The following is an 11,635-nucleotide window of genomic DNA, read 5'->3' as shown; positions in this document are numbered from 1 at the left end:
TTCTTTTACTGATTTTTACAAATGTGTTTTGAACTCAGAAATATCGACTTGCAAAGTATCTGCCAGATTCGTCTTTAGAAGGTAGTTGGACATTAATTTCCTTTAATCTCTACAATCCTCCCACTTGCCTATTGGCCTGAAACTGGTATTTTATTTATCTTTCAGGGAAGAAAACTGATAAGAAAGAATCTGGAGATGTGCTCTCTGGGTTGGACGGTTCGTCGTACGTGAACTTCCATTGTTTCAGTTGATTGTTGATGCTACCGCCTGGTGCTTAAGATTAAATGATCATAAAGAGGCTAACTTTTCGGTTACAGGGGAATGCAGATAACTGAAGCCCTCAAGTTGCAGATGGAGGTTCAGAAACGATTGCACGAGCAACTAGAAGTATGCCCTTCACCACGCCACTTAAATAAATAGTTAAGCAGTTAGTTTGCGTCAAATATGACATTCTTTGATGCTTTTGTAGGTGCAAAGGCAGCTGCAACTACGGATAGAAGCCCAAGGGAAGTACTTGAAGAAGATAATTGAAGAGCAACAGCGACTCAGTGGAGCTCTCGGCGAGCCCTCTGGCCCAGTTACTGGCGAATCAGATCCTGCAACACCTGCTCCAACATCCGAGTCTCCTCTACAAGATAAATCTGGCAAGGATTGTGGACCTGACAAAAGCCTTTCAGTTGACGAGTCTCTTTCATCTTACCGGGAGCCATTGACACCAGAGTCAGGGTGTAACGCTGGTTCTCAAGACGAGAGCGCAGGTGAAGAGAGATCATCAAAGAAGCCTAGATTGGTGAGAGGAGGTGCAGCTGGTTATACACCTGAGATGGTAGTAGCTCACCCAATACTAGAATCAGGCTTGAACGCTTCTTACCATCAGCCAGACCATGCTCTTGCCTTTGACCATCCATCTACATCACTGCTCGGGACTCAAGACAAGGTTTCAGGAGACGATCTATGAGTTGTGTATCAGGTGGCATCTGTAGCTGAGTGTATCTGTCGCATGTAGTTTTGTTTGTCTATCCTTATTCCTATTAGTTAGGAGTTTCCTCTTTAGTGAGGTGATCACAACTCTCTAATCATAGACACTGCCACTATAGCATGAACAATGAATATATGTCGTGTTGTGCTGTAATTTGATAAAAATACAAAACAAATGTACTTTCTTATTCCCAACATAGTGAAGATTCTTGTGAAACTAATTCATCACAAATAGTAACAGTAGTAATGAGTTTAACGTATCATCTACAATTTTGTTTTCTTGTAATGAATATCAAAAAATAAAAGAAATAAAGTTTTTAAACATATTACAGTGCTCTTCAATAGAGACTCTAATTCTAAGGATTGATGTTGCATTCTCTGAGGTAAACGTGCTGGTAGTCGACGTGCTTTGACCAGAGGCCTCGATATTTTGGAATCCCAATCTCTAGCCATGGTTTGAGGTTGCCATTATAGTGCACGACGGCTGCCCTTTCAATATCCCTCTGGTTCACACTCGGGTTGTATCCAAGACCCAGTACGTGCCATTTCCGGTCTAATGGGTATGTTCGTTTCCAAAATGTGATGAGACCAGGCGGCAGTGTCCCTAGCTTCCACAAATCTCGGTCTTGATTCTGCAAGTTCAAAAAAACAGATTCGTGTATAAGATCAGCAAACCATTGTTGAAAGCAATAATTGAAAACATAAGTGAGTATATTTCCTGCATACCAGATTCTGCCATCTATGGTAAACCTCTGTGATGTTTTGCCTCTTCCACTCGTGGAGATCAAAAACATTCATACCATACGCCCATCCACAAGCTCGAGGGTCAAAATTCTTGGAGATGAGTGGATTCGAGAAGTTCAGATAACGGTCAAAGCGATGAAAGCTCTCCCCACAAGTCTCGACAGCACCGTTGACATTACCCTTGAGATCAACTGACCAAAGACCAGAAAGGTCCTTCTGCACAACTATATCATCATCCAAGAAGAGCACCTTGCTGAGCTTGGGGAAGATCTCAGGCAAGTAAAAACGAAGATGGTTAAGGATGGACAAGTATTTTGGATTCCGGAACTTCAAGTTGGTATCTGAATTTGCATGGTGTGCCCTGAAGTAGTAGTCTATCATCGACCGAGAACTGAGCTGTTTGAGAACAGGACTGTAGCTTGAATTCAGCCATGTAAATTCTTCAACGTTCTGAACCTGGATGGTGGCTTTGCCTGGTGGGTTGTCTAGGAACCACATCCTCATTGCCGCATAGTTGAGTCTGTCCGTGACGATGTGGAAGACATGCTTTGAGGGATGCTGCCAATAAGCCATTAAGACAATAAGTTTTACAGAAATAAACTCATTTAACTGTTTAATCAGATGTACAGAGTCAACTCTTACCTTGGCATTGGCTATGGTAGAGTTAACAACAACTGATGTAGCCAAAACATTGTCAGAGAAGAGGGCATAGTGATACAGCTGATTATCTTCTAGTTTCTCCTGATTGGGAAACTGTTGTTCAGACGAATTTAAAGCGTAATAATCGGTAGTGAGGCGTAGAGGGAGGCAGTGAAGGCCCTTTGGAATCGTCTTAGCAGTCAACTGTGTCAAGAACATGGCTTGCTTCTTATGGACACGTAGCTGCTCCTCTGCCGAGTGGAGCATTGCACGTAGCTTCTTGACCACTGTGGAACAGTCATCTTGGATCTCCTTGCCTTTGGCCAATGTTTGTTCCATCGCTTTCAGTTTTTCAATAGCGCTGAGTTTTTAAAAAAAGGCCAGAGAAATTAATCACAGGACGAAGTTTTTATTCTAACTGCATTTCCAAGGACACTTACTTCTTTGGCAGATCCGAATCCTTGGCGACATCTACAACCAGCCGTTGAACTTCTTTAATACGGAGACGAAGCTCTCTCACAAAATGTGCATTAGCCTTTGCAGCTGGAAGTGAAAGATAAACCTTTGCCCTGATCAGCTGATCTTTAAGATGCCTCACCTGAGCATCAGGCATCCTCACGTTTCCGCTCTCTTTCTCAGCTCCAGAACCTTTAGTCTCTTGCTCATCAACCTTTCCAGAAGTTTTCTGGGTCAACTGAACATGCATTCTTTCCTACAAGATAATGAGAGTAAAGAGATACTTTCAGCACAACAACACCGAGGACAACTACATTAGCATTAGCATCCACTCCACTTTAACTTGGCGATTTTGCTATACTACAAGGGACAAGATCAGTTTATCCTAAGCTACAATGGCTACTACTACTACGCATAAAGGCAAATCTAGAGCCTATCAATGAGGAGAAGCGAATGAAAACCAATCTGATTCTATTGGGGGACCATACAATTCATATAGAAAACTTACCCTATTGTGGGCGTTGCCATCAGAAGCGTGCATAACCTTTGGCTTATCCATCTCTGAGGCAGCATCAGTGACTTGTTTGATGGTATTGTCAGTTTGAGACTGAGCTTCATAAAGAACTCGAGCAGAGACTTGGTGGTCTCTAGCTTCTGAAAAAGGGAAACTTTTGTGAACCAACACGTAAAGAATAAGAGTTACAAAGGGAATGAAACAAGATAGAAGGAGCTTCGCAGTACTTATAGACGAATCAGAGTCTTGTTTGGAATAGACCACACCCACGACTCCTCTTCTAACATCTACAGGAGATTCCTCCTATATCCAATTGGAACAACAAGATTGCAAATTTTAAGAGACTGGCAAAGATCTGAAGGGAATCAAGTAACTTGCAAAGAGAGAAAAGTACCCGATGAAGCAGATTCAAACGATTCTCGTTGGAATTGAAAGTCTGAACAATAAACAATAAAGCGTAAGAATGAAATCACAAGAACTCAGATATCGAGGAGGAAGAAGAAGAAGGAGAAAATGAGAGAATGACACTGACCAGGGCGGTTACGTCCTCGAGGAACTCGCGTTTAGCTGCAGAATCAAACACAGAGGATAAGAAACCAACCAAATCGGAGATGAGAGATAGAGGGAGAGAGGAAACTGACAAAATGGGGTCTTGACGGAGGTGTAGGAATCTGTGTAGAGAAGGATTGGAGCTGCTACCGTGAGGAGCAAGAAGAAAAGAACAACATTTTGAAACTTCAACATCGTCGTCTTCGTCGCATCAAGATCAAGAGAGATAGAACAACAACATGCTCGTGTGTTGCGGACTCTGAATTATTCTGTTTTTAGTGAGAGAGACAAGATAACCCCCCAAGTGAAAATTAGCAGCTGTTCGGAGAAAGACGCTTTTACCCTTTTTCGCTTTTCTCAAATTATTCAGCCATTAACTATATAAAATATATTTAATTATTTCTAATGATTTCGATGTTTAATTGTCTCTGTATTATGTGGTCCAGATTTCCCCCTTAACACAGCTCACTAATCAATCAAACCGACACAGTTTTAGTTGGCACATACACTTTCTTGGACTATAACTGTCTCAAACTTGCTATGCGTTGTTGAATAAACTCTGTTGCATGATCAAAGTGACATGAGTGAGTTGCTGTCCTGTTGATGATTTAAGAATATTCCATGGCATTATATATTTTGCTAGTTTTGAGAAAGGAAACGGTAAAAAACTTAGATAAAATGTTGCTGTGAACAGCATTAGATCATTTCAACCACCAACATCGATCATTAGGTAAAAAGGAGTAAAACCAAGAAAGAAAAGCTGTGTCAACATAATGGATCTCTCTCTCTCTCTCTCTCTCTCTCTCTATCAACTAGGCGGTAGAGACAACAATAGGACTTCTTACGTAGTGTTTGCCATCACTCCATGTGAGACCACCAAAGGCATAGTCTTTTGCAACCCATTTAGGCTTCAGTGTCATCTTAAAGCTTTTAACTTGACCAACTCTATCAAACTTCAACACACTCGGCTCAACATTCACGGACACGCCATGTGGCTCCCTGACATTTGCCGCATAAGTGCCCACGGATCCTACATTCTTCAGTTTCCGGGTCACAGTCACAGAAGAGCCTGTGAGGTTAGGCACCGTGATGGATGGATAGTTCAAGTTTACAACACTAGCTTCCTTGGGGCATTTGTAGGAAGGACTCTCTGAGAAAAGCTTAATCATCGTTTGGTTGTACCCAACTGCGCAAAGAAAGTCCAAGTAGTCGTTCACTGTCAAGTCATAGACCAATCCTGGATCTCCTGCACGGTTTGGCCTGATATGTCCTGAACCGTAGTTGAATGAGTTTGCCTTCACGTAAGACCCGTTGAGCATGGGGCTAACTCTGTTGTCTCGTGTTCTCGCTGCACGTGAAAGCGCAATAATGAGAGTGTGTATGTATCTCGAATGAAAAGAGTGGAAATAAGCATATACCGGTGGTCATGATAGCAGATCTGATGGCAGCTGAACTCCATGAAGGGTGCATTGTCCTGAGAAGACCGGCAACACCAGCAACATGAGGGCAGGACATGGAAGTGCCAGATTCTATATAGAATGCAGTCGTGCGATGATCAAATTCCAAGCCGCTGAGACTTTGTTCCCTTGTGTAGGCGGCTATGATGTCGACCCCAGGAGCAGTCACGTCAGGCTAATCAAAACCATACCATCAAATGAGCAAGAAGAAGCGGGGGGAATGGATACATATACCCCCTCCTTTCCAAAAAAATGGATTTTTCTTTGGTGTTTTCGCTAATATTAAAAAATGTTTTCTTTAATTTTCAGTTTTCAATAACTTTTAACCGGTCTTAATTCAACAAAATCAATTATTTTTCTTGAAATTTACAAAAAAATTTTTATAGAAAACACAAAAATCTATTTTTGTGAAACGAAATTTCATCTATCTAATCTATTTAAACGGAACAACGGAGGGAGTATCTATGAGGAGATAGAAATAGAATAGACCTTAAGGATTCCTGGTGTAACAGTGTTAGGTCCTTGAGATGAGAAATTTGCCATATATGGAGCTGGTTTGATGCCAAAAGCTGCTGCAGGTGCAGTAAGAGTTCCCATGGGCTCTAAACTGTAAACCAACGTTATAATCAAAACGATGAAGCAGTACACAAAAAAAAAAACAAGTATATGGGACTGGGAGTGCATACTAAGTGGAGTTAACGTAAGAGAACAAGGCTTGACTATCGAAAAAGTTGATATGTGTAGCAGGAAGAAAATGAGGATCAGCTGTGATATCATTCCCTGATGCCTTATCATTGCATAGAATCATACCAGCAGCACCAGCTTGAGCTGCTTGTCTACCTTTTTCCACTCTTGATGAGTTTCCTCTCAGACACACCATGATCTTACCCTTTGCCTTGTGCGGATCTAACGTGCCTTCTTTGCAAAGCATCCTGGTTTAACAACAACAACAACAAGTTATGTACTACAATTAGACTAGACAGAATTGTAGCTCAAAGTTGTTTTTGACTTACGCATCTATAGCAGATGCATTGGCAAGTTTAGCTTGAGCTCCCGTTGTGAGACTAAACATTTTCCCTGCAGGCAAGGCCTTTGACATGCTTTCTCCCTTGAACCGTTCGCCACTCGCAAGCTGCACAAAGGACTGGAACTCACGGTCTAGCGTGCTGGCTGCTACGGTGAGTATCCAAGGGGCCACGTTTGAGACAGTTGCAGGAGCGGGGCCAGAGTTTCCAGCGGAACAGACCACAGTGATACCATGTTTAACAGCGTGGAAGGAGCCGATGGCAATGCCATCTGCGAAGTAATCAGCAGGATCACCACCGAGAGAGACAGAGAGGACATCAACACCATCATGGATGGCCATATCAAAGGCAGCCAAGATATCAGCGTCAAAGCACTCAGAGCCGTTAACAGGAGGCCAGCAGGCCTTGTAGGAAGCTACTCTGGACAATGGAGAGCCTCCTTTCGCAGTTCCGTTGCCTACACCGAAGACGCTAGCTCCCCGGACAAAGTGGCCTCCTGCTGTTGAGAGCGTGTGAGTGCCGTGACCATCATGGTCACGAGCAGACTCAAAGGAAGAGTTGCTGTTGAGACCCGCGGAAACTAAGTATCCTTTGTTGAAGTACCTTGTTCCTATAAGCTTCCTGTTGCAACTAACATTGCCAGCGGTGTTGCAACTTCCTTTCCATCGACAAGGAACAGGTCCAAGACCATGTGGGCTAAAGCTTTGGGATTCAGACCAGACACCTGATGATAAACAGAGATGTGGGTTTAGTTGTTTTTTTTTCTTGATGACTCTGGTATCTGGATGCCCTAAAAAAAGACCAGAGACAAGACTAGCCCCTAATGACTGTCTATTGGAACTAAGCCGAGGAGTCCGCTTAAGGCATCCAGAAGAACCGTCTTTTTCACCCCATTTTAATCGACGTGACAACTAGGTGGCGGAACTCACAGCCGTGAACCCTTTACCACCAGGCCACAAGCTTCCGGTTGTGGATTTAGTTGTTGTTAGTTAGTAAATTAAGGAAGAGGGAGCAGAGGAAGTGAAAATTGCAAACCAGTGTCAATGTTTCCGATGATTGTGTCTTCACCAAGTCTTGCCTTTGACCACAAGGAACTTGACGGGATCACACCATCCTTCTCCAATTGCATGAACTCCCAAGAATGTGTTGTATGCAACTTCTTCCCCTTGTCTAGAAACACACTGATCACATTCGGATGCTCTGCGTTCAAACACTCTGAAGGTTAAACTCTCAAATAAACTCAAAAGAGAGAACGAGAGTTTTGAATTACTTGAAATAGCTTCGGCTTCTTCTTCTTCAAGAACTGCTGCAAAGCCGTTGATATGTCTATCGTATGAGTAGAAGATTGCGTTTCTAGCCTTCTCATGACTATCGAAAAGCATGAGAACCAGATCAAACACTAAGAATATAAGCATCAGACGTGAAGTCATATTATTACCTTCCCAAAAAGGATCCCAGCAACTCATGATGAGATTCAGCTACACGTTTAAGGGCTAAGGAGGAGACTTCAGGGCCATGTGAGTGAGATCCCAAGTAAACAATGTACGACTTCTATAGTCAATCAAAACAACAGTCTTGTTAATATATAAGCTCACATAGGTAACAAGAACGTGTTCCCCATATGAAGATACTTACCTTTTTCACAGCAAAAGCAGGGACATGAAACAGAGAGAAGATGATTAACAATGCAAGTAGAGTTTTCGTCATAGCTGATAGCATTGTATCTGTGCAGAAAGTGGAGAAGAAAATATTAATATAACCTATATATACGGTAGCTTGTATCTTAATCTATATTATTAAAACTGAAATATTTTTTAGAAATAAATAACAAATTTTCTACAAAAGGAAATAAATCATAATTGATATATTTTGATGGATTCTTCTCTATCTAAACTTACCAAACTTAATTAATTGATAAAAAATTATTTATTTTGTTAGATTTTTTCTAACCAAACTTACGAATTTAAGTGCTACGATGACACGGAACGTACCTCTTCTATACTATTATTTGCGAAGTGATTTTTTTGCAACTGAGTTCTCACATTAAAAGTTAAAATGGTTAATATCAATATTATCATTAATGAATTTTTATATATAATTTAAAACGAATTTTATTTTACTAATATTATATTTATATGAGATATTAAATAATTAATTATAATTCAATATAATAATTTTTCAAAAATATAATTTTAAAAGTAAGATAATTCTTAGATATACTGTGTTATTATCTGAAAATCATATTATTTGAAATATAATTTAGATTTTTTTTGTCATCATAATATAGATTATTTAGCAAGTAATATTAATTCGTTCCAGCTTTAATTTTTATTTTAAATCTAAAATAAAATAAATAAAATTAAAAATTATTGACCAAGAAAATTATAACAATTTTTTAAGAATTAAAAAATGAACGATACGTAAGTAAAAATCACTTAAGTGACTTCTCGTTTGATATATATGAGGATTTCTATTTTTTATAAATGTTTGATAAACTCTTATAAATAATTTTTAAAAATAAGCCATGATAGATTATTTTATAAATGACTTATAAGACATATATGGACATTATAAGACATTAATAGTTATTATAATACTTTATATACAAATATAATATTTTATATATGAATATGAAATAATTATATCGTTTTGTATAAATTGTGTTCTATTAATTATTTTCTTTAGTATATAGATATAAACAAATTAATCAAACATTTTTCCACTTTCTATAATTTTGACAATTAAGTACTATAAATTATTATTTGTAATATCTTTAAGTTTATTTGGTAAGTGGTATTAGTTAGTTTTAGACTTACCTTTTATTTTAGATCAAATTAAAATAATTGAAAATTGAAAATTTCTCACCAATCATATTATAACATTTTTTTCTTAAACTCTCTCTATGATGGACACCTAAGCAAAAATCATTTAAGTGACTTTTCATTTAATATATAGGACGATAATAAATTTAAAAAAATATAATTTTAAAAGTAAGATAATTCTTAGATATACAGTGTTATTATCTGAAAATAATATTATTTGTAATATAATTTAGATTTTTTTTGTCATCATAATTTAGATTATTTGGCAAGTGATATTAATTGGTTCTAGCATTATTTTTTATTTTAAATCTAAAATAAAATAAATAAAATTAAAATTTATTGACCAGGAAAATTATAATAATTTTCTTAAGAATTAAAAAATTAACGATACGTAAGTAAAAATCACTTACGTGACTTCTCGTTTGATATATAGGAAGATTTCTATTTTTTATAAATGTTTGATAAACTCTTATAAATAGTTTAAAAATAAGCCATGATATATTATTTTATAAATGACTTATAAGACATATATGGACATTATAAGACATTAATAATTATTATAATGCTTTATATATATAAATATAATATTTTATATAAGAATATGGAATCATTATATCGTTTTGTATAAATTGTGTTCTATTAATTATTTTATTTAGTATATAGATATAAAAGAATTAATCAAACATTTTTCCACTTTCTATAATTTTGACAATTAGTTACTATAAATTATTATTTTTAATATTTTTTAGTTTATTTGGTAAGTGATATTAATTAGTTGACTTACCTTTTATTTTATATCAAATTAAAATAATTGAAAATTGAAAATTTATCACCAATCAAATTATAACATTTTTTCTTAAACTCTTTCTATGATTGACACCTAAGAAAAAGTCATTTAAATGACTTCTCATTTAATATATAGGACGATGAGAATAAAAATTAATACAGTGATGGTTACTATACGTAGAAACTTAAGGAGAGAGAGTATGGCTGGGCAAAAAATCTGAATTCGGAGAATCGAACCGAGTCCGATCCGAAAAAGTAGTACTGAATCCAAACAAAAATAGATTAAATATCCGAATGGGTTCAAAATTTTGGTATTTAGAGAACCGAAACCGACCTGACCCGAAGTATTTTGGGTACCCGAATGTTTTCGAAATATATTTATATACCTAAATATATTAATTATTTTTAGATTTAATGTATATTAAAAACATCCAAAGTATGTAAGATATTTTAAGTTGTAAAATATTTTTAAATTGTCTTAAATACTTGAAAACATATACAAACACTCAAAAGTAAATATGTAAAATAGCTAAAGTATATAATGAATTTTAAAATTTTAAAAAAATTTAAATGGGTTATCTAAACCCGAACCGAACCGAAATTTAGAAATACCTGAATGAGATTGAAATCTTTGATCCCGGAAACCCAAAACCAGAATAGAATCCGAATGGGTATCTGAACTCCCACTCCTAAAGGAGAAGTTTGCCAAATATAGTCAAAATCACAAGAGAACTATGTACCTCTCTTTAAGTAAGTCATTGATATCAGTTGGTTTCTTCATCCTGATAAGCTATGCAACTACAGTTAACAAGATTTTGTCATCGGGATTGTAGAAGATGGATTACATCCCTCCACAAGGCCCATCGAATAACAGGCCCTAATCCAGCAAGTTTAATTAGTTTAGTCGGCTTGGCGGCTAATGACGTCAGCTCGACTTTAGAGTACTTTTAGCCAGTCGACTAAGCCGACCCGAAGTGCCCGGCTTGGAGAGAACTTTGCCCAGGCCCGTATACTCGTCTTCTCACATCAAGGCCCAAAGAGGTATGAAATTAGGGCATCAAGGGTAGGAGACCTATAAAAGGGGAGGAGGAAGCAACAAGAGAGAGGACTTTGGGATTTTACACACTGAGCGGCTAGATCTAGGGTTTTAGTTGTCTCTTTGATCTTGTGGCTTTGAGCTTTCTAGGTTGTCTTTCTCACTTTCCCGTCACTCTTGTAACCCTTTGGCTTGAATCTAATAAAACGTCTTTAGTCATCCCATTTCCGATTTCTTTCAACCTAGTCGACTGAATCCCGTTCAAACAATTGGCGCCCACCGTGGGGCTGACTAAAGTAACGTTCTAGATCTACATGGCTCAAGACGACGCCACCTTCGGCGCTCCGGGCGGAGAACCAACCCCTACGCCTGAAGCCGTGCCACCCATCACCGCAGATTTCATGAGCTCTATCATGGCTCGACTCGCTCATCAAGACGAAGTCCAAAAAATGACAAACGACCAACTAGCTGCTTTGGTCGCGGCACTCACAACTCCTGATGGCCAAACGAGCCGTCCCCAGCATATACGCCGTCGCCTCTTCAACACAAACCCAACGGCAACCGAAAATGACCACGTCACAGACGACTCGAAGCCTAATGAAACCCTTCTCGCCGATACCCCCCCCCCC

General features: G+C 38.2%; 3 protein-coding genes across 8 annotated transcripts in view; 1 reads left to right on the top strand and 2 right to left on the bottom strand.

The window, feature by feature from the left end:
* LOC106327185 (protein PHR1-LIKE 1-like) overlaps positions 1-1,166 on the top strand; it is a 2,235-nt gene extending 1,069 nt beyond the window's left edge. For all 4 annotated transcript variants that reach the window (XM_013765263.1, XM_013765260.1, XM_013765262.1 and 1 more), the window contains 4 exons: positions 39-81; positions 166-223; positions 318-387; positions 470-1,166. In XM_013765263.1, the coding sequence (XP_013620717.1) occupies positions 39-81; positions 166-223; positions 318-387; positions 470-958 (660 nt within the window). In that variant the 3' untranslated portion in view covers positions 959-1,166. The remainder of the gene's footprint in view (positions 1-38; positions 82-165; positions 224-317; positions 388-469) is intronic.
* LOC106327184 (probable galacturonosyltransferase 4) lies at positions 1,142-4,175 on the bottom strand. Of its 2 annotated transcripts, none has more exons than XM_013765258.1 (9): positions 3,973-4,175; positions 3,864-3,898; positions 3,726-3,767; positions 3,559-3,634; positions 3,326-3,471; positions 2,802-3,073; positions 2,365-2,722; positions 1,705-2,280; positions 1,142-1,610 (listed from the first exon to the last, which is right to left on the bottom strand). In XM_013765258.1, the coding sequence occupies exons 1-9, from the start codon at positions 4,073-4,075 to the stop codon at positions 1,335-1,337; spliced, it is 1,884 nt and encodes a 627-aa protein (XP_013620712.1). In that variant the 5' UTR covers positions 4,076-4,175; the 3' UTR covers positions 1,142-1,334. The 2 variants fall into 2 exon arrangements, with proteins under 2 accessions (XP_013620712.1, XP_013620713.1); XM_013765259.1 differs by having other exon boundaries at positions 3,559-3,631.
* A 418-nt stretch (positions 4,176-4,593) lies between these two features.
* On the bottom strand, positions 4,594-8,080 carry LOC106325742 (subtilisin-like protease SBT5.4). Of its 2 annotated transcripts, none has more exons than XM_013763793.1 (9): positions 7,998-8,080; positions 7,801-7,913; positions 7,633-7,730; positions 7,398-7,562; positions 6,351-7,086; positions 6,024-6,269; positions 5,827-5,944; positions 5,299-5,512; positions 4,594-5,228 (listed from the first exon to the last, which is right to left on the bottom strand). In XM_013763793.1, the coding sequence occupies exons 1-9, from the start codon at positions 8,067-8,069 to the stop codon at positions 4,693-4,695; spliced, it is 2,298 nt and encodes a 765-aa protein (XP_013619247.1). In that variant the 5' UTR covers positions 8,070-8,080; the 3' UTR covers positions 4,594-4,692. The 2 variants fall into 2 exon arrangements, with proteins under 2 accessions (XP_013619247.1, XP_013619248.1); XM_013763794.1 differs by having other exon boundaries at positions 7,801-7,910.
* Between the last annotated feature and the right edge of the window lie 3,555 nt (positions 8,081-11,635).

The sequence above is a fragment of the Brassica oleracea genome, chromosome C2 (genome assembly GCF_000695525.1).
Source record: "Brassica oleracea var. oleracea cultivar TO1000 chromosome C2, BOL, whole genome shotgun sequence".
In the NCBI taxonomy this organism is placed as follows: Eukaryota; Viridiplantae; Streptophyta; class Magnoliopsida; order Brassicales; family Brassicaceae; genus Brassica; species Brassica oleracea.
Note: the sequence above shows the minus strand (reverse complement) of the source record. Positions and strands in the feature narration are given on the sequence as shown.

Bases quoted from the DNA above. Each gene is read 5' to 3' on its own strand.
- LOC106327184 (XM_013765258.1), bottom strand. From the start codon at position 4,075: ATGTTGAAGTTTCAAAATGTTGTTCTTTTCTTCTTGCTCCTCACGGTA. The intron at 3,899-3,972 runs GTCAGTTTCCTC...TTGATTCTGCAG, and splicing joins CTCCGTCAAGACCCCATTTT to CTAAACGCGAGTTCCTCGAG. The intron at 1,611-1,704 runs GTATGCAGGAAA...TTGAACTTGCAG, and splicing joins ACCATAGATGGCAGAATCTG to AATCAAGACCGAGATTTGTG.
- LOC106325742 (XM_013763793.1), bottom strand. From the start codon at position 8,069: ATGACGAAAACTCTACTTGCATTGTTAATCATCTTCTCTCTGTTTCAT. The intron at 7,087-7,397 runs GTTTGCAATTTT...GTTTATCATCAG, and splicing joins CATCGGAAACATTGACACTG to GTGTCTGGTCTGAATCCCAA. The intron at 6,270-6,350 runs GTAAGTCAAAAA...TTGTTAAACCAG, and splicing joins AATGCATCTGCTATAGATGC to GATGCTTTGCAAAGAAGGCA.